General features: G+C 44.7%; 1 protein-coding gene across 2 annotated transcripts; it reads right to left on the bottom strand.

Annotated features, from left to right (window-relative positions):
• Positions 1-3,017: 3,017 nt before the first annotated feature.
• On the bottom strand, positions 3,018-26,439 carry VPS26A (VPS26 retromer complex component A). Of its 2 annotated transcripts, XM_069071470.1 has the most exons (9): positions 26,333-26,439; positions 17,281-17,430; positions 13,739-13,814; positions 12,359-12,515; positions 10,751-10,915; positions 9,656-9,762; positions 8,688-8,756; positions 7,573-7,715; positions 3,018-4,670 (listed from the first exon to the last, which is right to left on the bottom strand). In XM_069071470.1, the coding sequence occupies exons 1-9, from the start codon at positions 26,333-26,335 to the stop codon at positions 4,557-4,559; spliced, it is 984 nt and encodes a 327-aa protein (XP_068927571.1). In that variant the 5' UTR covers positions 26,336-26,439; the 3' UTR covers positions 3,018-4,556. The 2 variants fall into 2 exon arrangements, with proteins under 2 accessions (XP_068927571.1, XP_068927572.1); XM_069071471.1 differs by lacking the exon at positions 8,688-8,756.
• Positions 26,440-26,724: the final 285 nt, after the last annotated feature.

A 26,724-nucleotide genomic window follows, 5' to 3' on the forward strand; every position in this document is an offset into this window, starting at 1 on the left:
CATTCAGTATATTCAATGTCACAGAAAAAGGAAGAAATACAGTAACAAAAAATAGCACAAAAAGGAGTCATTTATGTTCTAAAAATTTGCTTTCAGCGGGCCAGGCACTGTGCTAAACTTAGGAGAGACAAAGAAATAATACTAATAGCCAGCATTTATATAGCACTTTGAAGGTTTGCAAATCGCACTTCAAATGTCTCATCTGATCCTTGTAACATCTCTGTGAAGCAGGCACTGTTATTACCCCCATTTACAAAGAGAGAGAGAGATCCTTTGCCCAGGGCCGCCCAGGTAGGATTCGAACTTGGTCCTTTCTGACTCTAAGAAAGAAAGACAGGACACAGCCTCTGCTTGTCAAGGAACTGACATGCACACATGCATATATCACACAGGCTAAATTGAAGAAAATGCTAAATTTCAGAGGTTAAGTAAAAATGAAAATGTGCTTTTTTTTTCTTATCCAAGCTTTAGACCCCCAGTAAAAAAAACTGCTCTACATCTTTAAATCATAAGTGGTCTTTCTGCATCTGCACTGGTTGAGGTAGTTTCTGCACTAAGCTGATGAAAGCACAGGCCCCGACTCTGTCCGCCCCGCCCCCGCCAAAGTCAGCACCTCCACCACATGTCTGCAAATCTGTACTTTCCATTCCATGTCTTTTTGATCTCACTTATACCCATGGATTTATCATTTGGGGGATGCTCCCCAAAATTATACAGCTTAGCTCTGACCTCTCTTGAACTCCACTCCTCCATCCAACGTCTTGCCAAATTCAGTTAAACAAACATTAAGCACCAACGGTGTACAATCACTGTGCCAAGTATTGGGCATCAACTCGATGTTCAAACTCGGTGTGTCCCAAAATGAAACCATCCTCCCTCCTGAACCAGCTCCTCCCAACTTGCCTGTTTCTGTGGACACCACCATCCTTCTGTTCACGCAGGCTGAATACTTGTCCTACTTACAACTGCTTGGCTTCATCACCGAGATCAGACTCCTCTCCACTTTCGTAGACATCTCACCCAGTTCCTGCCTCTCATTTCCAATCCAACCTTCTCAAAGCTGCCATTTGTCTGATATTCCCTTTCTCAGAAACCTTCACTGGTTCCATACTGGGCAAGCTGGGGACATGCACGCCTGGAGTCGGGAAGACCTGAGTTCAAAGCCAGCCTCAGACAATACATATGTGACCCTAAGCAAGTCATTTAACCAACTACCTGTTTTCTTATCTGTAAAATGGGGATAATAACATCTACCTCAAGGAACCTCAGCGGGCCATTCATGCTTCAGGCGGGAAGCACCCCAAAGTCAGAAGCAGGGGCATAAGGTGAAGAGCAGGAGAAAAACAGGGCCGGGAGCTGTGAAAGGGCTTTCTGGGAATCTATGAGGAAGATGGAAGGGGGCCTGCCGTCTTAAGGAGTTCTGGGCCCGCAGGTCTCACATCTATCTTGAATACACATTGAACGATATGTACAAAAGTCAAATTGACCAACGTAATACACAAATAGCAGCTAGAGCAGAATTTGAACCCAGGGCCTCCGATTCCAAATCTTGTGCTCCTCCCACCTGGCTATGCTCCCTCCTTTTCAAGGAATCCTAACTTGACAGTGGCTACTGCATGGATTTCAAGGAGGGAAAGGCTTGGGGCAGGGAGATGGGTAGAAGAGACAGAAAGAATTGACACTCTGTCTCCAAGGTTTGGAGCCTGAGAGAATGCTAGCCCTACTGTCCAGAGATCATTTGGGTTGTATTTGTTGATAACCATCACACGTGCATCACATAAAGTTATAAGTAGGTTTTCACAACATACTGCAAGATCAGATCACTCCTAAAACCATTATCTGGATTTTCTTCCAGTGAGCTGCAAAGAACGGAGAGAAGCCCAGCAGTGCCTTGCTACCCTGCCAGTCAGGAGACGCGAGTTCAAGACTTAACTGCTATTTACCAGCAGAGTGATCTTAGGTATATGGCCAAGCTACCCGACTTCTGCACATGAACTCCTTCCTCTGTGGGAGGAGGGATGCTAGTATTTGTAGGACCTACCTTCACCAGGAAGGTAAGGGAGACAGTGATAACGAAAAGAAAGTTAACAGCAAGAGAAACGTGGGATCATTGCAAGGCAGATGCCTCATAAGCCTCAAAGCTCCATATAAATGTTAGGGAGGTCAGTATAAAAAAGTAGACTTTAGGGGCGGCTAGGTGGCACAGTGAACAGAGCACCAGCCCTGGAGTCAGGAGAGCCTGAATTCAAATCCGGCCTCAGACACTTAACACAAAACTAGCCATGTGACCTTGGGCAAGTCACTTAACCCCAACTGCCCTGCCCTCCCCCCTCCAAAAAAAAAAAACCTTCCTTCCTTAAAAAAAATTAGTAGACTTTAGTATGGACCCCCTTGCCATTACAAGCCAATATGAAATTGCCATGGATCTTGGTGTTTCTTTCTCTGCCAGAGTTCAGATTAATTAACAGCCCTTCTAGTCCAGGTCATCAAAGTTTTTATTAAAAATCTTTTTCATTCTTAAAGTTGGTTGTCAGTAGGTGAATAAGCACCTCATGGGTTCAAGTTACAGTGAAATTAAAACCACCCCAAGCACCCCTGCTTTTGTTAAAGTGGGCACTCTTATGAGATGACAAACCCTCTGGGTTTTTTGGCTGTGGCCAAAGTCACTCAAACCGTGCCTAGTCTTGCTGAGCCCCTCCAAACTTGGCCAGGCTCTGCAGGTCAGACCATGAAGTTTGGTCTCTACCCCTCAAGGTCAAAGGTGAGGCCCTGCCATGGCCTGGGCCCCACTGGCATCAGTACTGCCAAGGACCAGCTGGATTAACAGCAGCATTTAAATAAACTTGCTCTTCGTCCCAGGAACAGCCTCCTGACCTGAGCCTGCAGTCAAGTCGGCCCATCTTTACAACATGACAGACGTTCATAGTTCCCATGGTACTGACCAAACCCCGACAGCTAAAAAGGAGACGAGGCTTCTTGAGAATACAGCTATTTTTAATCATTCAAATAGCAGCTCGTTATCAGTTTCAAATTCTTTATTATACATGGTTGCACAATTTGAGGCTGGTTAAATACAATCAGTTTTCAAAATCTTTTCAAACAGTTTCTAGATTACTACATGCAAGTGACCATGAAAATATTTGGCATTTTAAATTTTTTTTTTTAATTTCTGAACAGGCACTTACATGAGGGAAAAAAAATCCATCTGTTTCCACCCCCAGACATCCACACTGAAAAGAGATGTTCCCAGAGCAAATGAAGCCAGAGAGCATCTTCTGCAGTAAGAGGAGGTGGTCAGAGTGCCACCGGAGAAAAGCAGTTCTCAGACGCGTGAGCAGGGACTGAGCTCAGGCCACTGACAAGGCTAACACTGACGTTTTGTCAAAAGTCTCGGTTGGTTCATGAACCTTAAGTGCAGGTGGCTTCTGCAGCTCAGACAAGACTGGTGCCTCCGTCATGTGGATACATTGTGGACGCATCCAAAACCAAACCCAGTTCACAACTGCGCAACCTTTGAGAGTCTTTGAACCAAGGAGGACTTAAATTCAACATTAAACAAAATTAAGACAAAGACATTGTATGTGTTTCCTAGAGAGGTTAGCTTGTAAATTCTGAGTTTTGACTGGCCAAAGCTGTAGCTTAACATAAATATGTTTAACCAGATACAGATTAGAGATGATACAAAGTCCACCCACCCCAACAATCAAGAAGTGTGCGAATTTAAGAATTAGTGTTTTCTCTACACACAGCCGAATTTTCCCTAAAACTTAAAAATAAAATGCCTTAAAGTATCTAAGGGAAAAAATCTTATATGAAAATTAGAAGTTTTAAAACACAAACAGAACACACTGCAGAAAAACTACTGTGGTCCTGATGCAAGAGTTAAACAGACTAACAGCAAAAAAAAGAAATTCTGGGAAGAAGATGGCAAGCACCGCTCTCCTGTTACAGAGCTCTTTGATGTGAAAGGTTGTAAGGGAGTTCCCAATGTAGAACGCCACAGAACTGGAAGGCTCAGGACAAAAAAATGGAGCCTGAATCCCTCAAATACCCACAAGACTGAATATGGGATGGCTGCTAGGCTGGGCGACCCACACAGCTTCATGGCCACTCCAAGTCTCCCTCATCATCTGAACACACAAACCTTGTGTTTTGCAGAGAATGAGAGGGAACCAATGACAAGGAGATGGGGTAGGAAGACTCATAATCTATAGCCTAGAGAAAGAAAACAAAATGACAAAATGCCAGCCTACACACATGGAAATTTTTAATGTTTAAGCTTATATGCATATCTGAGTGCATACGATCAAATCAAAGTAAGAAGTTAAAAAAAAAAAAAGAGTCGGCAGCTTGAGAAGGTTCCAGTGTTTCGGAGAAAGCACTTTGTTTTTAACTGGATGTACACCTTTGAGACCGGTTAGTAGTGCCGCAAAACAGGCGAGTGAGCATGGCCAGAGAGAGGGGCCAGTCGAGGGGCCTCGGGCCTTGTCCTTTGCAGGCTGAGGCCACTGGAACCCAGCAGCCTCCCCTTCCCCACCCCCTTTCTCCTCCTGCCTTCACATTTCCGGCTGCTCGGCCGACGCCTGTGGCTCCGGAGGCTCGAAGCGCTGGTGAAAGTTCGTCCTTGGCTTCCTCAGCTTCTCAGGAGCTTTTCTCCATAAGATGATCTCCTGGTAAAAACAAATGCCAGAACACCGACGCATGAACTGTCTGTGGGTGTGTGGGGCTTTCTACTTCAGAATAAGCATTTATGAAGCACCTACCGTGAGCCAGCCACTGTATGAGACCCTGAATGAAACAATGCCCACTCTCCAGCTTACATTCTACAGTCTATAAAGAGCCCTAAGACTGAGGAGTAAATCAAAGGCAGTTTAGGAAGGAGGACACTGGCAGGAACAATCACGGGGGATAGAAAATGGGAAGGCACAGAGACAGGCAAGGAACAACAAGAAAGCCAGTCTGGAGGGAGCGTGGCATGGGCTGCAGAGGCAGGCTGGGGCCAGCTTTCAAAGTGTCACAGTGGTTTACAACTGAGCCTAGAGGGGGCAGGGAGAAACTGGAGTCGCATGAGCCTGGGAATGATGTGGTCAGATCTGTGCTTAGGGAAAATCTGGCAGCTGTATGGAGGATGGACTAGAGCCCAGGGGGAGACTTGAGGCAGGATGACAATGAGAAAATGCAGCCACAGCCCAGGAAAGAAGTGCCAAAGGCGAGATCCAGGCTGGGGGTGGTCACATGAGGAGAGGAGTGTGAGTGAAAGAGATGTCGTGGACAAAGATATGAAACAATCCGTCACCTAAGTGATAGAGGGAAAAGACAAGGCTGACACCAAGGGGAGCCAGAAAAAATTGTGGGTTTGGGGAAGGAGATAATGGATTCTGATGTCTGCAGGCCATTCCCTCTGCAATGTCCGAAGGGCAGTTTGGGAATAAGGTTAGAGCTGGGTAAACAGATCTGTGAGTCGGTCACCTGCAGAGAGAGGCTAATTAAACCCCAGAGAGCTGATGGCAGCCTGAGAAGATGGTAAGGTCAAGAGAAGGTGCTTTTTTTTAAGGGTGGGAAGAGTGAAGTCAAAAGAGGATAGAACCAGGAGGCAGGGAAGAGACCAAAGATTAGTTGGGGAGGGAAGCTGACTGAAGACACAATTTGCCAGAGAAGACAGGAGGTGATGTCATCTTCAGTACCAATCCTACCATTAGCTTAAATCTCTCGAAAACAAAACTAAACTTTTCCAAAATATCAACATAGTGAAGTCAGGAAGGAGAGCTTACAAAAAAACACCATTCTCCTTTCTCTTCATAATTCAGCCACCCCAAAAATCTCCTACCTGGATCTTCTTGCCCACCGCACCCTACCCTGCATATAATGTTAGTTTTCCTAAAACATGTCTTTAGCATATACTCCTCCAAAACCTTCATTGGCTCCACAATACCTACAGAATAAAGGCACAGCATTCATGCTGGAAGGAGGCCTGGTCCTAGAGAAGAGCTAAGAAAATGGACATCCCCCTCTCTTCTCTGCAGAAGCCATCCAAGTACTGTGGTTGGGTAATACTGTATGTACTGTCAACTCCGGTGACATGCTGGTTTATTTTACTGTCAAGTTTTCAGAATTTCTTGTTAAAGAGATAAGCTTACTGGATCAAAGGAAGAGACAGCTGGAAAAGAAAGTGAAGACAAACCACAAAGAATCCATTTTTTTTAAAGCATGCCAGTGCCGGCACTCCACAACCTAGCTCCTGCCTGTCTTTTCAGCATCCCCTTTTACTATTCCCCTACACTTTAGCCAATTTGGTTTACTCACTGTCCCCTGAAATAACCTCCAGCCTCTTCCCTCATCTAAATCTTGCCTGACCCTACAAGGGATGAAATACTACCTCATCCATAAAACCTCACTGAGTTTATGCAGGACTACAGTGATTTTTCTTTCCTCTGAACTCTTAAAGAAATGACTGGGTGTATATTTAGAACCCACGTGGATAATAAGTTGCATTTTGTTAAACAAGTCACAGCTCCCTGTGGGCTGGCCTTCAAAACCAGCCCAAGGACTGGCTCCAATGATGCTGCCATATACAAACATTTTTGGAGCAGATGCAATATTAGAATTGGTTTCAGCTTAAAAGCCACTCTCAAGAAAACCAGTTATGCTACTTCACAGTCATTCCTAATTCTGACCCTTTGGGTTCTGCCATCTTGATCAGTCAGATCATTCCATACTTGGCAAAACTGCTTCTTGACTGACTTGGCTGTTGGTCCAAGTCCAATCAATCCCTCAAAAGATTAAAATGTGTCACAGCTGAGGCTATTCATGCCCTGAAAGCAATTCCCCAAGAGGGACATCAGCCAACAAAGCTTCCCATCATCTGGGGTGTTATCACATGACTCAACAGCCTCAAGTCCTCTAATTCCTTTGGTGACTGGTCCTCTAGGCAGCGCCTCCCAACTTCTCTGGCTTTCTCAAGCAGAAGCCACTTCACCTGGTCATACATGTGCCTTGCCTTTCCCATTTCCCTGTAGACTCCCACACCTGTGCTTCCTCTTACCCCCCAAGTTCGTCCAGCCCCCTTCCTTGTTCATATTAGATGATTAATTGTTGTTCATTTTGTCTTCATAAAAGGCCCCAAGCCTCTTACCTCACTTCAAGTAGTTTTCACTATTAAAAGTTCAGAGAAAGTCTATCGAGGGTTCAGTCCGAAAACCAATTCATCTTTGAAATTAATCTTTTTAGAACACAAATAAAAGCCTAGGAATCAGACTGTGCCTGAAATCTCAGCTGCAAAACACATCAGATAGACATTTCCACCATGTGAACTAAATGCAGCTGAATCCAAGCAACACACAATCAGCAAAGCCACTGAAGCACTGAAAAAACAGTCACTGATCTAGGTGCGAGAGTCTAAGTCAAAGTGTTTTCAGGAGCTCCGTTAGATGACAGATGATAGCCATGCTTCTCTGAATGAAGTGAACACAGTCTGCGCGGACCCCAAAGGTGGCTCTGCTCTGTCTATGGCCTTCCCCCTCACCCAGCCCCATCCCAAAGTGACCAAGAACAAGACACCAGCCGGCCACATACCTGCTGCTTGAAGTACCGTCTGTCTTCCTCATCCACAAGGACTAGGTTCAAAAAATAGCGCACTGAGAATTTCTTGTTCACATCTCTCATCGTTGGAGTTGGATCATATCCCGCTAGAAAGAGTCTTATGGGAATTGATTCACCTTAAGAAAAAGATAATTATTTTTGTTGGGGAAAAGTAATCCTACAACGTCACTAGAGAAAGCCCCACGTCACCCAGGACTGTGGCCCTGGCCAACAATTCTGGAGGTGCCTCCCATGGTACTAGCTCACTCCGAGTGAATGGCACACGCAGGCTGAGGCTGTTCCTGTCAATTAAACTGTCCCTCTTTATTGACTTGGAGGCTCCACTGACCCTCACAAAGAACCAGGAGAGAAGAGAAGAGCGGCACCAGCAGGAGAGGCCATCACCCAACACTGCTTTACACAGCCAAAAGCAGCACAGGTAAGGAGGACAACATGAGGACTTCATCACAGCCACCTTGTACTGATGCCTGCCTCCCAGCACGAGCTCACACAAGCGCACTGCCAGGCCAGCTGCACACACAGGGAGTCTTGGCCATCTCTAATAAGAGCTTCAACCTGACTGAAGCAGTTAGTGAAGTGTGTTACAGCTCAGAAAGGTGACCAAAATGACCCACTGTGCCCTGTAATTGTGACAGGCTGAGGGAGGGAAACACCTCACCATGGCTGAGCAACCAAGCAAGGAAAAGAAACTCCCTTTGTACCTCTGGCTCAGACCCATGGCTGACCAGGACATCTGCACACTTGTCTGATCACCCCCATCTGCTTGATGAAGCTCCAGGGCCAGGAGGCATCTTATGCCTACTGCCATAAGGCCTTGTGAATTAAGCCACCCAAGATCGGTGGCCAGAGTGCCAACCCCCCAAAATGCCAACCCTCTTCTTCTCTTATAGATAGCAGAGGAATTAGGTTCCAATATGGAGATGGCTCTCAGTAGATCTGTGCCAATGGATTTTACATAAAAACAAAGATCACTTAAAAATCCAGGTTTGAGGCAGAGAAGAAACATTTCCAGGTTAAAATCATAATAAAACCATAACCATTCCTCATTTGCAACCAAAAGAAAATGAAGAGAAAGGGAAGCAAGTTACCTTTGACTGGCGCCCCATCCATGATTTCATACTTGGCAATGGTCTCTGTTTCTGTCGTGGTGCTGGGTCCTGGTCACACAATTGTAATGCCATTAATTTAAACATGTCCAGAATATCCTGCTCCTGCCTTACCCTTTTCCATTTCTTTTATTAATTTTGGCAAGTTAGCACTCTCATTCTAGGGGGGCCCAACCATGCTTGGACAATAACCATATCTGGTCTGCAATTAATATGCTATTTGTGTTTTGCTTCCTTCTTCCCAAATATCAATACATCTTTCCTTCTGACATTTCTTATCTCCATGCAAGCAGGCACAATTCATACAAGAAATAATAAGAACCATTCTAAAATTTCACTTCTACACATAAAATATCTTATCTCAGATTTCCAGTGAGATATCTACTCTGAGATAGGAAAACTGTCCTGCTGCACAATGAACACTCAGTCCCTTCTGATTCAGGTCAATCTCTCCATCCCCCTTTCCTATCCCTCCAAGAAAAGGAGCCTCTGACCCTTGACATTAGACCATGAGGACCACAACTTGCAAAACTAGAGACGGAACCTGGAGCATAAAGCATAATTCTAATGTTTGCCCTTAAACAACTTTTTCAGAGCAGGTTCCTTCTGGCTAAAATGGGAATGAGACACCACTGGGAAACTGGAATTACAAGAGCTCTCAAAATCTTGAAAAATGTGACAAGGGTGCCTCCCGTCCTTCTTCAGCAGACAGACAGCAAACAAGAAAGGAGAGAAACAGCAAAGAACTAAAAGTCAAAGGACGGTCAGTGAACAGCTTCAAGTCAGCAATGGGAATGACAGGCTCTAAACAGAGGGGCCTACCCAGGCTGCTCCTATTATACACTTCAGGCTGAATTTCTTAAGATTTTACACAAAGCACACTGAGAAATCTGAGCTGTGCTCTAATCAGATCTGGCAGGACACTGGGCTTATGAGTGTGTTCAACTTACCAATTCCTGTGATCTCTTTCTTTATCAGTTGTAATTCCATGTGCTGAATTTTTATTCTCACTAATAAGAAATAAATTTTCCCAACAATCACATCCTTTAAATGATACCTTTGGGGGATAAAAATACATTTTTAGAATGAAGACATTAGGTTTAAGTGTAATGAACTGTTTTTCTACAGTATATGTGCATCATTCCAATGGAGAACTGTTATGACATTTTGTCTTGACAAATTCAAGCTGGGAAATTTGAGTCATCATTGCTCTACAACAAGTAAGACTATATGGCTAGACACAGCCATGAATAGAACTCTATACATAGAGTAGCAAAGAAACAGCATTTAAGTTCATTTCATCTTCAAGAGGACAATGCTTATTTCTTTCTGATGCTTATTTACAAGGCTGCTTTAACAGAAAGCAACAAGGGTGCCGTGTTCAGAACAACGGACTGGAGTCAGAAAAATCTGCTCCCAAACTCCTCAGGAAGCCCCAGGGGCTCGCTGTGTGACCCCGGCAAAGTCACTTGGTCTCTGTGCATCATCTTCCTCATCTATAAAGGGCAGGGGTGGCCTCAATTTTCCAGCTCCGAATCTACCCTCAAATGATCTTTACTTCAGAAAACAAAATAACTTAAGAAAAACGTAGCGCCAAGGTGGGCAGAAGATTTCTTTTCTGTAGCATTCATTTACTAACAAATAAAGAGAACGCCCAACTACTGAAACTAGTGGGGGGTGGGGGGGGTGTTTTTGGTGTTTTTGTTTTTTTTAAAACAATCCAGGATCAGACACTTGGCTCCACTGGGCTCTTCTCTCCATCGTCATTAAGTAATAACGTAATTCCAATATCCCAAGCACTTCATGACTGGACTAAAACAAGGTCTCCACCTGAAAGGGAGCACCAGGTAAAGCCCTGAACATCAGGGCTCCAAGCATCCTCTTTCCCATTTCTGAACATAGTTTTTATGTCACCAGAGTCTGGCTGGCTTTCTAGTAGCCCCCAACCAGTGAATTCATTTATTTCACACTCTGGGTAACTAACATGGCCTAATATCATTCTCTGAATTCTGTGGTGGCTTCCTTTTTTGGGAAAAGACACTCACTTGGATTTATTATATTCAAACTCTATGTGCAGACAGTCTTCAATGCCCACCTCCATCTTAATGGAGTTGTTGACGTCGGGGTAGGTGGCCAGCTGGTGTACAATAAGATCGTACTCTTTTACCAAGTCTGACAGTCGTCTTACTATTGTCACTTTAAGAAAATACCTATAAAGTAAATGGGGAAAAGGAGTTAAATTTTCTAGGTTTAATTTTAATATTTTGAATCAAGACCATTGACTGCAGTTCAGCCTTTATGCCCAACTCTTGCCAGAATTATTTTAGACTAAAGTATGATTTTCTTAACAGAATTTCTAATTTGAAAATTTAACCAAAATAATGTGTTAATGGTTGCAAAAAGTCAGTTACAGGACCCTCTCTGTAGCCTACCCCAGATCTGCCCTCACCTCAGGTTTCTGACATTTTGGATGAACCTGAGGAATGAATAATTATGAATAAAAAATGAAAAGGTTTAAAATTGAAATCAGAAACAGAACTGGGAGGTTAAGGCCAAAACGGCCAAACAAAACACGAGCAGTTTTTCATTTTATGGTATCTCATGGGGGAGAAACAACACAAAGAAAAAACTCTGACAAGTCGTCGTACGAGACTATGAAACACCGAGCTCTTATCACTGGTCCTGTGAGAAATGCTAGGAAATAGGGGAGATGGAAGGCAACACAGAACCCAGGAAACACGGGGCTCCCCACCTCCAGCCCGTTTCAGGATGGCCCCAAAGGGTGCAACAGGATATAGAAAGTATGGTGGCTCTTCTCCGTGACATGGTCCTTGGACATCTAGGAGGTACCTCCCCAAACCTCCAACTCCTTCTCTATCTACCTGGCTTTTGGGCCTGCACAAAGTTTTGGGGAAAGAAGTTCCCTAAGTTACTTTAAGCACAGCATAATTAGAGAAAGAGCTGCTCTTAAGAGTTAGAACACGTGGGACAGCTAGGTGTCACAGTGAATAGAGCACGGGCCCTGGAGTCAGAAGGACCTGAGTTCAAATCTGGCCTCAAACACTTAACACTTACTAGCTGTGTGACCTTGGCAAGTCACTTAACCCCAATTGCCCTGCCTTCCCCCCTCCAAAAAAAAAGTTGTAACACCCTGGTTCGAATCCTGGCCTTCCCATTTACTACATGTATGACCCTGGCCAAGTGATTGTACTTCCGTGGATCCCAGTTTTTTCCTCTGTAAGACTAAAAGGCTGGACTAGATGACTTCTACGGTCCACATCAGCTCTCCGTCAACACTCTCAGAGGAGCTTACTCACTACGTAATAGAATACAAAGGTCCTAAGGCTTCCCTCCTTGCGCTCCCAGGATGAGAACTCCACCCAAAGGGCCACCTTTCCCAACTAAAGGGCTGGACTCTAACTTGATGTGCTGAGTTTGTACTTCTCAGAGCTTTCAGTAACAAGTTTCTGCTTCCCTAGCGCAGTATGAACCACAAACATGACGGGGTCTTGTCTACAGGATGTCCTGTCAGCATGCCATCATTCTGTTTTATGCGAGTGGCCTCAGACAACCTTCTGGTTCTGACCCTTTATCATTGAGGTGAGCTCCAGTCTAAGACCCAGCCCAACCGAGGCGCGCAGTGACATCCATACCTCAATCGGACATTGGCACCAATGTAGGATTCATAGGGCTTTTCAACCTGCATAAATTCAAAGTCATAACTTCTGCTTTGTGTCAGTTCTCCAGGTAAGGCCAATTCTTTCACTAGGTTTACAAATTCATGGGTATTACTCTTGTCATTGAAGAGTTCTAAGAAATTAAGAAAAACAGAAATCGACCACATTATTTTAAACACTGACTTCATAAAGATTATAACTGCTATCTCCAATCAGTCCACTGGGTTTTTCCCCACTTTAACAAAAACCTGAATCAAATACTTCCTCACTATAATAGTTCCTAACTAAAAAAAGTTAATTATGTTACAGAAATTTTAGTGACCCATACTATATAAAAATATCTCTAGGGATCTCATATTTTGATAGTATGAAAATATTACCAACAGTCATCTGAAGTTATCCTTGAAGGTCAAAAATGATGCTATTCAGAAAGACAGACAACCTTGATAAATCTATGATATATTCAATACCAAGAACAAGGTACCACTGAGGTCAAGAATGAAATTTTTCTCCTCTAGTAAAACACCAAGCAGGGAGGAAAATAATCTTTAATTTTTATACTTAAGAACTAACAGTATAAAAGGCCTATTACAGGGGCGGCCAGGTAGCACAGCGACTAAGAGCACCGGCTCTAGTGTCAGGATGACCTGGAGATCGAATCCTGGGCTCAGACACTTAGCACCCACCCAGAAACACCTGGCTGTGTAACCTTGAGCAAGTTACTTAACCCCGATTGCTTAAAAATAAAATAAAAAAATAAATAAAAGGCCTATTACACTGTGAACTTATAACTTAAAAATAAGGGGCTTTAGCAAGTCAAATTTCACAAAACTCCTCCATACTGTACTTTTACACAATGCCAGTGGGATATGGGCGTGCACAGGGCTGGCAAGATGACAAGAGCCACCATCAACAATCCAAGGATTCAATGCTGATAGATATAAGAAGTCTGGCTGCTGTCATTCTTCCTTTGAATCTTGCCAATTAGGTCTTAGGTGGCTGGGTGAAACTCTGAGTGACTCCAAGTCCAGGCAAACATGAGGCGGGGGAGCCCAAACACCCCCAGCAGCAAGTGCCAGGTGAGGCTGGTGGATGAAACACCTCTACAGCATTTCAGTTTCAGTAATGAAAACCAAGTTAATCTCCCAAGTCTAAGACCAGGATTAGGAAGACTTGTTATTCTTAAGAGGTTACTTAGCACATTTAAAACTGTGTCTTCTCTCCACAACATTAATTCTCTCATTCCATGGAGAAAAGCAGGAAGTCAGTCACTTAAACTCCAACACAAACCACCCTCTTACTCTTGAATTATCAAAAACAAAAACAAAAAAAGGCAGATAATGTTTTAAAACTCACCAATTTGGCCTACAAATTCAATTCTAATTCCTTGGTGTTCTAGCCTCTTTCCAGGTTGTTTAAAGGCTAGGTTTACCTGCCAAGACATAATGTTTTAATAAATGTTAAGGGAATGCCATCACAACCAGCTTTTCCTGGGGCAAGTACATATTTATTTTCATTGCTTTTAAAACCACATTTGATTCTGTGTCTGTAGCAGATTTCTTGCCTATTCATAATATATAACTATTTTCAAGAACATACAACTTTGCTTTGCATCACTAACTATCTTCCTCCTTCCCTCCAGTCTCAGAGAAAGAGCAGATGACCCCTACAATCCTTGGCCAAATGAAATAAATAAGTACTTTGATTTTAAAAGTTTCCACCTGATCTACATGGGGAGAAGTAATATTGTCAACATAGGACTTCCTCATCAACTCTTATTTTCTTTTCGATGGACAGAATTTGCCACAATGGGATCAATACATTAAAAAAAAATTCATGCTCTAATAGATCAGGAAAAGAGCTCATCTCTTAGCACACTATTTATGAAAGACTTCATGTAGAATCAGGGATTTAAAGCCAGAGGGGCCTCAAAAGGTCACCTAGTGCAGTCCCCTAATTTAACAAAGGAAACAAAGGCCCAGAGGTAGTATGAACTGCCCAAAGTCACACGTTATAAATGGCAGAGCCAATATCTGAACCCAGGATCCATTGCTCTCTAAGGCACATGTGATCCTTGGGATTAACGCAGAGAGAAAGGTCCTTCTGGAAGGTAATTTAGGACAAACACATAATACCAAATTCTACAGAAGGATGTTACCTCCCCTCTTCCCCATTCAATAAACTCTAGTGGCTCCTAATTACTCTGCAGGATCAAAGATGAAATCCTATGACTGGTGCTCCTCTCCCGTCTGACAACCTACTCAGCCCTACCTCCTCTCAACACAGTCACCCTGGCCTCCTGGCTGCTCCTCACACACTAGACTCAACCTGCCAGCTCTGTGCATGTTCACTGGCTGCCCCCCATGCCCACAACACCTTCCCCTCTTCATTTCTGCCCCCAGCTTCCTTCAGGCGTCAGCTAAAGGCCCACCTTCTGCCAAAAGCCCTGCCCAGTCTTCTCAGTCTTGGTGCCTTCCTTCTGGGACCCCCTCTCATTTATCCTCCGTGTAGCTTGTATGCACATAGCTGTTCGCATCTTGTCTCTCTCGTTAGACTGTGAGCTCCCTGAGGGCAGGGCCTGTCTTGGACCTTTCTTTGGCTCCCCAGCACTCGGTACAGTGCCTGGTACATAGTACATGTTTAGTGAATGTTTGCTAACTGATGCTTCAGGATCTCCAAACTAAGTTTCATCCCCAATCATGCTAACAAAGGAGCCGCTCCAACTCCTCCCTGCTCCGGGGCAGAGCTGAACTCCGTCACCACTAAGGGCCTGTCGTCCATCCCTCTGGGCCACTTCAGGTCATGACAAAGACTCTGACAAAACAGGAACCATCTTCAAAAGAAGAAAACGCACCCTGGCCACAGAAGGTATGCTCCAAATCACTGAGAAGAGCAGAACTCGGGGGTTTTCCTCATAGCAGACCCTGAAAATCAGCCACGACTGCCTGACAAATGGTGCAGGGCTGAGGGAAGCTGGGCACACCAAGCCCCTGCCAGGGACTGTGAACTGGTCCAACTATTTGAAAAAGCCACCAGGAACTAGCAAGGGCAACTAACTTCTTCCAGCCCCTCTCCCTCCACTTTAAATATTTTCTTTTTTCCCAACTGCATTAAAAACAATTGCTAGCATTTCATTTTTTTAAATGTTGAGTTCCAAATTCTCTCCCTCCTTTCCCTTCCCTCTCCCTGAGCCTGTAAGCAATCTGATACAGGTCGTGCATGTGCTTCCATACTAGACATGTCTCACACCCTCTGACTCAGTCAGAGGTCTCAGTCCTGGGCACATACCCCCGGGAGGTCCCAAACAACAACAGCCTGCTATGTGCCGAGGGATGAAACGGGACATTGTGAGGTACCAAAGAACTGAAAAAAATGTGTGCCATCAAGTGGGAAACACAGCCCACGAAATGACAGCACAGGAGTGCAGCTGCGTCCCTGGTACAGGAGGAAATGACCAGCCCCAGAAATCTGGAGAAACATGGGAAGGGACATATGGGCTGACAGAGAATGGAGACAGCAGATCCTACAGAACAGTTTCACCTAGAACAAGGAAAATGGAAAGATCACTAAACAAGGATGCTGAGTTCTGAACCAATTAAAAACCAAACGGTCCTGGAGAAGAGACGATGAGAAAGGGGTGGCACGGCTGGCTTGTGGTCACTGGGACTGCTGCTTGCACATCTCTGTTACCAGAGAGGTGTCCACTGACGGGTGGTATTCAGAAAGGACGGTGAGAAAAAAAGAGAAGGCTTCAAAGCAAAGAATTTTAAAATAAAACCTACTGGAACAAGTAAAGAACCGGATTCTGTGTGAAGACAAGCTGGAGGATAGAAAGAGAGAACTCATGATCCAGGCAGAGCTGTTCAACCTACTAAAAATCCAGCCACCTCTCTGCCCTTCAGCCTGTCCACAAGCATCTGTCAAATGCCACGCAGCCTGGCATCCTCTGAAGAGAAGACACTTGCTGGGCCATGGCCCTTCCCTGTGCCGCACACAGCTCCCCAAGCCTTTATTCAGTGCCTTCTCTGTGCTTGGCCCGGGCTAGCTCCTGCAGGAGCCAAGCTGTGTCTTCTGGTTAGGGAGATGAGAAGACTTCTCTGCCAGTCACCTAAACGCTAACACATCAAACGTCTGTAGGTGGAACCTCCAGCAGGCTGACGTAAGCGACCCTGGCCTTCCTCTCTCCCCCAGGTCAAGTGGCCCTCCTTGCTCCTCAACTTTTCTCATCTGATCCACTTGCCAACTCCTTGACTATTTTCATTGCTCTTCTGCACGCCCCTCCTATGTTTTAGATGTGGGGCTGTGGGGCAGGGGGTAGAAAAGATAATGGAGGCTACTGAACTGATGCCGGTACTTTGTTTATCTGTGCTCTGACCATCCCTCCTCTGTTACCACAGATTAGAAGTGACTGTATTTGAACACCAAGGTAACTCTGCAGATGGCAGGATAGGGAGGAGGGGAGCCCCAAAGACTTGGCCAAGCAGAAACTATGTCCCGATCCCTTGATACAAAGGAAAGGAAAATGAAATACCAATAGAAATAGTGCAATAAGGTACAATGGATCAGATTTGGAAGTCAGATGACCTGGGTTCAAATCCTGCTTTAGCACCTTATATGATCTCAAGTCCCCTAATTATAAAAGCATCCATTTCTTCATCCGCAAAATAAGGGTACTGGACGAGGTAACCTTTGAGATCGTTTTTCTCTGATGCCCCCCGCACCCCCAACCAGTCTATCCTAAACAATTTAACCATAAGAGGGTAAAAACCTGTGCTTAAAAAAAAAAAAGACTTAAAATAATCATTTAAAAATCTTTAATGGTCAGCATGGAACTGCACATACTAACGTTCTACAACCAGCCAATGACTGAAAATTCTTGTTCCATACAAAGAGTTTACCTTTCCTGAAACAGATTCACCGTCGTAGAAGAGATAATGTTTTTCTACTTTGCCATCTTCAGTTTTCATTTCTGCCATCTTCCGTGATTCCCCATCATTAAGGACAACATCAATCTCACAGATGGGACCGAAAAAGCCCCCAAGAAAACTCTGAAATAAAAAGAATAGCATTCTAAAGTACTAACAAATGAGCATTTTTGTTCTCCTTTAGCATACTTTATAATTCAAATCGAACTCAATTATCTCCCGTCTCCATTTACCACAGGGAGTGAGGAAATTTATGCTGATGAACTTAAAGAGCTGGTGAGAAGAGCTAAACACTAAATCTGTAGTTAAATAAAATCTACCATAACCGAAACTTTTAAATAAAATGTATCTATATGTCAGTCTTTTCTCACTGAGGGAACATCAGTGTTGTACGTTTCTATATAAAGCAAATAAAATTGGCTCCTGAGTAAGTAGGACTAAATCCATTTTAATGGGCTAATTTTCTAAAACCATACTTACAGAGACTATAAGTTTGTATATTTTGTGACCAATGTCAGAAATTGATGCCTATCGTCATGAGGGTGTCAGAATACATCGGTGGGAAACAAAAACAGCATTTGGGCTATAAACATCATTTTTGACTCTTGCGTTCAGTTGGGACTTAAAGCCCACACCCCTTGTCTGACAGTCTATAGATGTTCTTTAGAAAAAGAAAAAGGAAGAAAGGACATTTTGTCCTAATAGTAGAAAAATCAATGAACTATACATAAAAATAATCATCAAGAAGAATTACTCTTCATAGGAAATAACTACAACACAGTGGGAAAAACCTGGGACTGGGAGACAGGAAATCTGCATTCTAGTCCCAGAAACGAGCTGTGACCTGAAGCAAGTCACCTATTTCCTCATAAAAGATGTGTGAGTCAAGTCTGCAGAAAGGCACTCTATAGCTAAGTAGGTACAGATCAAAAAGGACAAATACTGGTTTCATGGCATTTCTGTCTATCTGTTTCATGTACCTGGAAGGAAAAGGTTCCCTGTATCCGCCCTAGCTGATAGCATTATGCCCAAATATGAGCTAGCTTTACTTTATTTTTTTTATTTATTTTTAGCTTTCATCATTCATTTCCACAAGATTTTGAGTTACAAATTTTCTCCCTGTCTCTCCCCTACCCCACACCCCAAGAGAGCGAGCCTACTGAATACCCATTCCCCCAATCTGTTCTCTCTTATATCCTCCCCTATTCCCCCTCCAACTTTCTTAGTAGGGCAAGATAGACTTCTATGCCCCAATGCCTATATATCTTATTTCCCAGGTGCATGTAAAATATATGTGTGTATATATATATATATTTTAACATTTGTTTTTAAAACTTTGATTTCCAGATTCTTTCCCTTCTTCCCTCACCCACCCCCACTGGGAAGACAAGCAATTCAACATAGGTTGTACATATGTAGTTACGCAAAATGTTTCCATAGTAGTTATACTGTGAAAGACTAACTATATTTCCCTCCATCCTATCCCACACCCCCCATTTATTCTATTTTCTCCTTTGATCCTGTCCCTTTTTAAAATTGTTTGCTTCTAACTACCTTCCCTTCTATCATCCCCCCTCTTATCCCCTTCCCACCTACTTTCCTGTAGGGTAAGATACCCAACTGAATGTGTATGTTATTCCCTCCTTAAGCCAAATTCAATGAGGGTAAGGTTGACCCATTCCCTTTCACCTTCCTGCTCTTCCCCTCCATTGTAACAGTTTTCTCTTGCCTCTTTCATATGAGATAATTTGCCCTATTCTGTCTCTCCCTTTCTCCTTCTCTCAATATATTCCTTTCTCACCTCTTAATTTTATTTTTTAGACATCATCCCTTCATATTCAACTGATCCTGTGCCCTCTATGTATACATGTACACACATATACACACACCCACATATATTTATACACACATACACCCTCCTATACATACATATATGTATACATATATATATATATATATATACACACACACACATACACATATATTCCCTTCAACTATCCTCATACTGAGAAAAGTCTCGTGTTACAATTATCGTTTTTCCATGTAGGAATGTAAACAGTTCAACTTTAATAAGTTCCTTATGATTTTTTTTTTTTACCTATTTACCTTCTCATGATTCTCTTGCTTCTTGTATTTGAAAGTCACATTTTCTGTTCAGCTCTGGTTTTTTTCATCAAGAATGCTTGAAAGTCCTATTTCACTGAATGACCATATTTTTCCCTGAAGCATTTTTTTTTTTTTGCTAGGTAGATGATTCTTGGTTTTAATCCGAGCTCTTTTGACCTCTGGAATATCATATTCCAAGGCCTTCAATCCCTTAATATAGAAGCTGCTAGATCTTGTATTATCCTGATTGCGTTTCCACAATACACAAATTGTTTCTTCCTGGCTGCTTTAATATTTTCTCCTTGACCTCGGAACTCTGGAATTTGGCTATGATATTCCTAGGAGTTTTCTTTTGGGGATGTTTTTCAAGAGGCGATCAGTGAACTCTTTCAATTCCTATTTTACCCTCTAGTTCTAGAATATCAGGGCAATTTCCCTTGTGAATCTCTTGAAGAATGATGTCTAGGTTCTTTTTTTGATCATGGCTTTCAGGTACTCCAATAATTTTTAAATGATCTCTCTTGGATCTATTTTCCAGGTTAGTGGTTTTTCCAATGAGACGTTTCACATTGTCTTCTATTTTTTCATTTATTTGGATCTGTTTAATAATATCTTTATTTCTCATAAAGTCATTAGCTTCCATTTGCTTCAATCTAATTTTTAAGGAATTTTTCTCTTCAGTGAGTTTTTGAAATTCCTTTTCCATCTAGAAAATTTGGCTTTTTGGGATTCTTTTGCCATTTGGGTCAGTCTATTTTTTAAGGTATTATTTTCTTCAGTCAGGCTATTGACTCCCTTTTCATGATTTTCTTGCGTCATTCTCATTTCTCTTCCCAATTTTTCCTCCACTTCTCTTACTTGATTTTCAAAATCTTTCTTGAGCTCCTCCATGGCGTGTAATCAGTTCATATTTTTCTTGGAAGCTTTTGATGCAGGAGTTTTGACATTGTTGTCTTCTTCTGGTTCCATGTTTTCATCCTTTTTGTCCCCCCAAAAAGATTCTATGGTCTGATTACACTTCCTCTGCTCATCTCGCCAGCCAATTACTTGACTTTTGGGCTCTTTGCCACAGTAGAACTCTGCTTCCAGAATGGAGAGAGCTGTGTTCCAAACTGCTAGGGTTTTTGCAGTTGTTAGAGCTATGAGAAGGGTGCCCTCTCTACAGCCACCACAAGATCCGGCACACTGGCCACACACCCCAGGACTACCAACAGAGACCATGAAACAGATGCAAGCAAGTTAAAACAAGAGTGATTACCTTCTGAATGGTCACTTGGTCTCCCTACGATCTGCAGGCCAGGAGCTCCAGAAGCAGCCTCACGGCAGCAGCTGCAGCCACCCTGCCACCACCACCTCTTGACCCGGGACTGTGCTCTACTCTCACCCTGGATCAACAGAGTTCCCTACTGACCTTTTACTTTTTCTTTGGCGTTTATAGTTTGAGAAGTCTGAAAACCACCACAGCTGCTGGCGATTCACTCTCCTTAAGTCTGCTCCAGCTGGTTTGTGCCACTGGTAGGGGCGCCCCGGGTCTGGGTCTGGGTCTGGGTCTTGCACTTGGACTGCACTTGGCTCCCAGCACAGTGAGATAGACCCTTCCTGTCGGCCTGCCAGGCTGCCTTCAGCAGAAGATTGGTTTCTCTCTGTCACTTTGTGAGTTCTGTAGCTCTAAAATTTGTTTAGACTCATTTTTTTTTTACAGGTATTAGCAGTGGTTGGAGTGGGAGCTGAAGCAAGTTCCTGCTTCTATTCTGCCATCTTGGCTCTCCCCACTAGATTTATTTTAATGTGGAAATGTGAAGGCTAGTTCTAGGAGGCAGAATCTAAGAGGCAAGCTGACAGAATTCCACCAGAATCCTGTGATGCTCTAGCTAGATAGCACCTTTGGAGATAACACCGGCATTCCAAGATAGCATTTTAAAGTTAGAAACCATATGTGAATTCGCATGCAAACTGGGCTTTGTTACCCAAAAACTAGAGAACTGAATATATTTTACAACTATTAACCAGAAAACATTTCTGGAGTGCATAGTGTGTGCCCAATCCCAGAGTGATAAAAAGCTCCATCAGTTTCCGCCTTCAAGGGGCAGACAATCTAAACAAGAAACCAGGGCACAGATGCATAGAAATATAAGGCAACATCTAACTGCCCTAGCACTTCTCTCCCTCCATCTTAATGACCAATGAACTGGACCAAAATGCTTTGTTGTTATGCAGTGTGGAGTATCCTAAGATCAGATTCAGAGCTGAAAGTGACCCTAGGGGTCACAGAAGCCTACACCCTCTTTTTGCAAAAGACAAAGAGGCCTGGAGTTGGTTTAGATGACTTGTCCCAAATCACCCAGTGATAGGATTTCAACCCAGGTCACTGCAGCACCTATAGACACACACACACACACACACACACACACACTCTCTCTCTCTCTCTCTCTCTCTCTCTCTCTCTCTCCCCTCCCTCCCCCGACCAGGGCATTCTGAAAGACTTCCAAAATGATGTCTTCAACAGCCTCCAAAACAATATTTACAGATGGCAATAGTTGTTTCCTTCACACTAATTTTACAAACATGTCCTACAAATAAAGGACATTCCTCTCTTTACACAACTTTTCCTTCAAAACCAACCATTAATTTTTCATTTTCTGACCAAATTAACACACATATCTCAAAGTATTCTTGGTATTTAAAATACTGTAACTTCTACTTTTTAATATCTTGGCTTTGGTTCATGCAAGGAAGCTGGGATTATACTCACCTCTTCTTGAATAAACCTAAACTATCCTTAGTAAATACAGCTGCAAAATGGTCAGGGGGGAATTAATTTCCCCCTTTCTTAAGGTTTCTGGTAACGTGAAGCTGGATGTATAATTCCAAAATTCACTAAGTACTCAATTAGCAAAAGTAAAAATATCAAATTTACTTTAAAATTAAACTAGTCATAAATCAAGATGTCACTTTACAAACCTCAAGAGCCTCCCCAACTTTCTAATTAGTTAAGATGTTGACGCCAATGTACCCCACCCCCACAATGTTCTTTCTGGAGGAATTTTCCTCCGCCTCCTCACATATAAAATTCTAGAGCAGTAAAAAGTATGAAAACAGACAATGCCATGAAAACAACCAGAGCCTTTGCCTGAGGCTGCACATATGCCAGGGCCTCCCTATGGTGCAGAACAAGGCCGACATATTTTAATGCCAATCCCTATGAGGTCGAGAAGAGGCAACAAGATAAGAATTTAGTATCTGCAAAATGCCAAATGTTCCTATTTACATTGTTGTTCTAATTCCAAAACATGCCCTGAACTGGGGGCACTGAAAGTGTTAATTCCTGAGGGCACATCCTGGAGCAGAAGGTGCTGCGGTCTTGGGAGAGTCAGGAGACAGATGTTCCTTAGTTGGGTGATCCTGGCCAAAGAACTTAATCACTCAGTCTATTCATCTGAAAGATGGGGTACCCTACTACTTACACTGCTTGGCTCACAGTTCAGTTGTTACAAAAGCACTTTGCAAACCTTAAAAGGTCAAAAACACCAGGCAGCACCAAGGCCTGAACTTGAAGTCAAGTTCCCCGACTCCAACGAGTCTTTCACACATGCCAGCTTCCTTTACTCACATAGAGTTCTTCTAAGAGAAATTAAGAGAAAAAAAAACTCAAAATATAGATCATTTCAAAGATCAGTACTCCTTCTGCCTCCTCCCTCATAAGAAAGTGGGAAAACTCAAAGAGCTCTGAGTTTAAAAAAAAATTCCCAATTAAAGGAAACACATCTTTTCATTGAGCTTTTCCCAGAGTTCCGTTCAAGATGCACCTCTCCCTCCAAAAATAGGATCGTGCAGTTCTGAGCTGTAAGGAACCTCAAAGTTCATTTTGCCAAACTCCAATCAGAGCCAATGGACAGCCTGAGCAACTCAGCTTTCCTGTGAAAGTCTAATTTTGTAGACAGATGAAGAACCAATCTCATCTCTCCAGAGGTGTAAACAGACTGTAAAAGAACAGATAAACAAAATGGTCTGGGTTGGTAAGGAACTGAGGAAGGAAACTAAGTGGAAATTGTGTTTGCTAAAAGGGCTCGGATGCTTTCATGCAGATCTATTAGAGGCTAACAGACTACTGCTGAAATTACAGAAGGCTATTTTGAGATCCTATTTGAAGCTCAAAGAAACTAAACAAAGGCCACAGACCACACCAGCTCTTTCTAAGTATTAGGTCCTAAGCAAGCCTGCAGGCAGCAGAGGAAGAGGCTTGCAGGAGCAAGACCAGACTTGAAGACAGAGTAGATAAAATGAGATCAGGGACAGGAAAGCATGGCAAACCATTAAAGTACTAAATAAATATAAAGTATCATTAAATAGAGTAACTGGATAGGAGCCCCTTTTACAAGTCTCTTCCCATATCTACACCCAGATCACTGACAACTGACTTAAGAACCTCATTCTGAAGCCCACCATCCAGTACAATTCTACAACCAGATACCATCCCACCCTCAATTTTGGCTTTTTAAATTTCTGAGCTCTCTGAACTCCATTCAATCAATGGAGGATGACAATCAGAAAAACTCTCAAAGCCAGAGTGGACTAGAATTACTTAGTAAAACAAACAGGCTGATGTTGAAGCTTTCTGAGTTGAGTTTTTAAAAGCAAGCTATATGAAAGGATAGGAAAATAAGGAAAGCTGGGTCAAAGAAAAATAGTCCACGACTCTAATAGTGCAAATAAAGTCAACAAGGAAAGGCAGAGACACCCCCACAGATATCTGAGGCCAAGAGGCTTCAGGGCAATGGTACTGAGACTTCTGGGATGTCTCATACGAGTCACTTTTGGAACCGTTCTGCCAAAGCTGAAGGATAAATAGTAATCCAATCATTCTTTCAGAGAATGTACCTTGTTAAAGGGGCATGTATGCCAGACACATGTGTGTTTCTTGTACGAGAACAAGATTAATTAAAAAAAAAAAAGAATTCAAGGCATTACCTTTCTATCATTTTCAATATTTTAAGGGGAAAAGGGAATAAGCAGGTCTTCTTCATTTGTTGTTCAGTTATTTTCAGTCATGTCTGACTCTCTGTGATCCCATTTGCAGTGTTCTTGGCAGATGCTGCAGGGGTCTGCCATTTCCTTCTCCAATTCATTTTACAGATAAGAAAGCTGAGGCAGTTAAGTGACTTGGCCAGGGTCACACAGCTAGTTAAGTATCAGAGGCCAGATGTGAACTCTGGAAGACAAGTCTTCCTGACTCCAGGCCGAGCAATCTTTCCACTTCATCACCAAGTATGTCCATCATGCCTATAAAGTTCCAGGCACTGAGGGCTTCAAAACTATTATCTCATTTGATTCTTACAACAGCCCCAGCAGGTGGGTGCTATCATTATTCTCATTTTGCAGCTGAACAAACGTGAGTCGAACAACTGAAGTGACATGCCCAGGGTCACACAGCTAATGAGTGTCTGAGCCCGGATTTGAACTCGGGTTCCCCTGACTCTATCCACTGCACTACCAGCTGCCCATAAAGCTTTTTTCTTAAGGATAAGTCATTTTAAAATAAAAATCTGTCACTTCCAATCATTCTAGTAAAAGTAATGTTACAGAAAAATCCCAACTTTCTACAGGAAGCTTCTCCCAATCCTTTAACCCAAGTGTCTTCCTTCTGCTGACAATTTCCAACCGATTCTGTGTAGAGCCTGCACACAGCTGCTTGCACACTGCCTCCCCATTAGACCGGAGCCCTCTGACTTCCCTCTGCCTCCCCAGCACTTGGCACAGGACCCGGCACACAGTAGGTGCTTTCACTGATGTTCACTGACTGTCAGATGGGATGAACGGGCCTTCTTAACACAGAGCACCAAACAGGAACGAGGAGAAAAAGGCAGCAAGGAGGAAGCAGCCTAGGTCCGGGGTAAGAGGCCCTGGGTGCAGAATCCACCTGTGAGGTACTGTTTTCTCATCCGTAGCAGGGGCTGGAGGAGCTGGCCTCCGAGGTCACCTGCTGTTCAATCTATGATTTATGAAATAGTTCAAGCAGTATGTCATCTTAGTTTTTAGCAGAAAAATTCAAGCAGCCACATTATGAACTGGGGCTATTTACAGAAAGCTAAACTTAAAAAAAAAGTCCAAACTTGAACGGTGTTCGGGTGGTTTGTGGCTGCCTCGAGGGGCGGTCCAGAGGGGCAGGGGTTGGGGCGGGGAAGGGGGGGGTGGCGGGCCCGGACTTCTCTGCCTCCGGGGTCGTTTCCTCATTTCACGGCTCCAGTTTACCCAAGTGGGCAGAGGTGGGCTTGGAAGAAGCAGCCGAACTCAGGTCTACAGTATGTTCCCTCGGACCCCGCGCTGCGCAGCCCCTCGCCGCCCCCCGACCCACCTCCGGGCCTCAGTTTCCCTGGGATGCCCCTTCCTCCCGCTCCCTTCGCAGCCCCTGCACGGGGCTCCCGGCCAGGCCCGGGCTCGCCGTTTCACCCGCACTGGGGGCCCGAGGCGGGAGGGGGGTCCCGCTCCGGGCGCACGCACCGGACCCCGCGGTCCGGACACACAGTAGGGGCTCAAAGCCCGCACCCACCCACCAGCCCCGCCTCCAAGATCCGTCCTCCCGTCCCTGCGGGGCCCCAGGGTCCCTCCCAGCTTGGACTCCTCCGGGAGCCACTGCCCCTCCAAGCCCGGACACCCGGGAGCCCGGCCGCGCAGGGGGCCCCCGCTGTGTGCCCCTCCGACCGCAGGAGCCCTCCCGGCCCCGCCCCGCCCCGGGGCTACCTTGGGGGGGCCGGTGGCGGCGGCCAGGAGGGCCCGCAGGGGAGGAGAGCCCGCGGGCAGCCAGGGGGCCCACAGGCGGCCGGGACAGGGCAGCGGGGGCCCGGCCATGGGCGCTCCACCTCAGGCTGGGCTCCGGCCGTTGGCGCCGCGCGCCCCGCGTACGGCTGAGGCGTTCACTCACCATGGTCAGCCCCGCCGCCGCTCCGCACGCGCCCCGCACGGAAACCCCGAGCCCCGGCTCCCTCCGCCCAGCGGCGCCCTCGTCATGTGACCGCCGTCCGCCCCCCCCCCCCAGCACGTGACCCCTCCGGAGAGGGCGGTGCGGGGGTGGGGCCTTAGGCTCCTCCTCCCGCGGCTGGGGGCGGGGCAGGAACCCGGGCTGACGTCCGCAGGGCCGGAGGCGGGGCCGAGCCTGACGTCCGCAGGGCTAGGGGCGGGGCCACGTTTGACGAATGCAGGGTCAGAGGCGGGGCCGGGACTGCTGTCCGCAGGCTTGGGGGGGTGGGGCCGCGGCTGACGTCTGCAGGACCAGGGGCGGGGCCACCGCTGACGAACGCAGGGCCGTGGGCGGGG

Source organism: Petaurus breviceps, unplaced genomic scaffold (genome assembly GCF_028583685.1).
Source record: "Petaurus breviceps papuanus isolate PSGF00001 unplaced genomic scaffold, PetGlider_PUasm1.0 90825, whole genome shotgun sequence".
NCBI classification, from domain to species: Eukaryota; Metazoa; Chordata; class Mammalia; order Diprotodontia; family Petauridae; genus Petaurus; species Petaurus breviceps.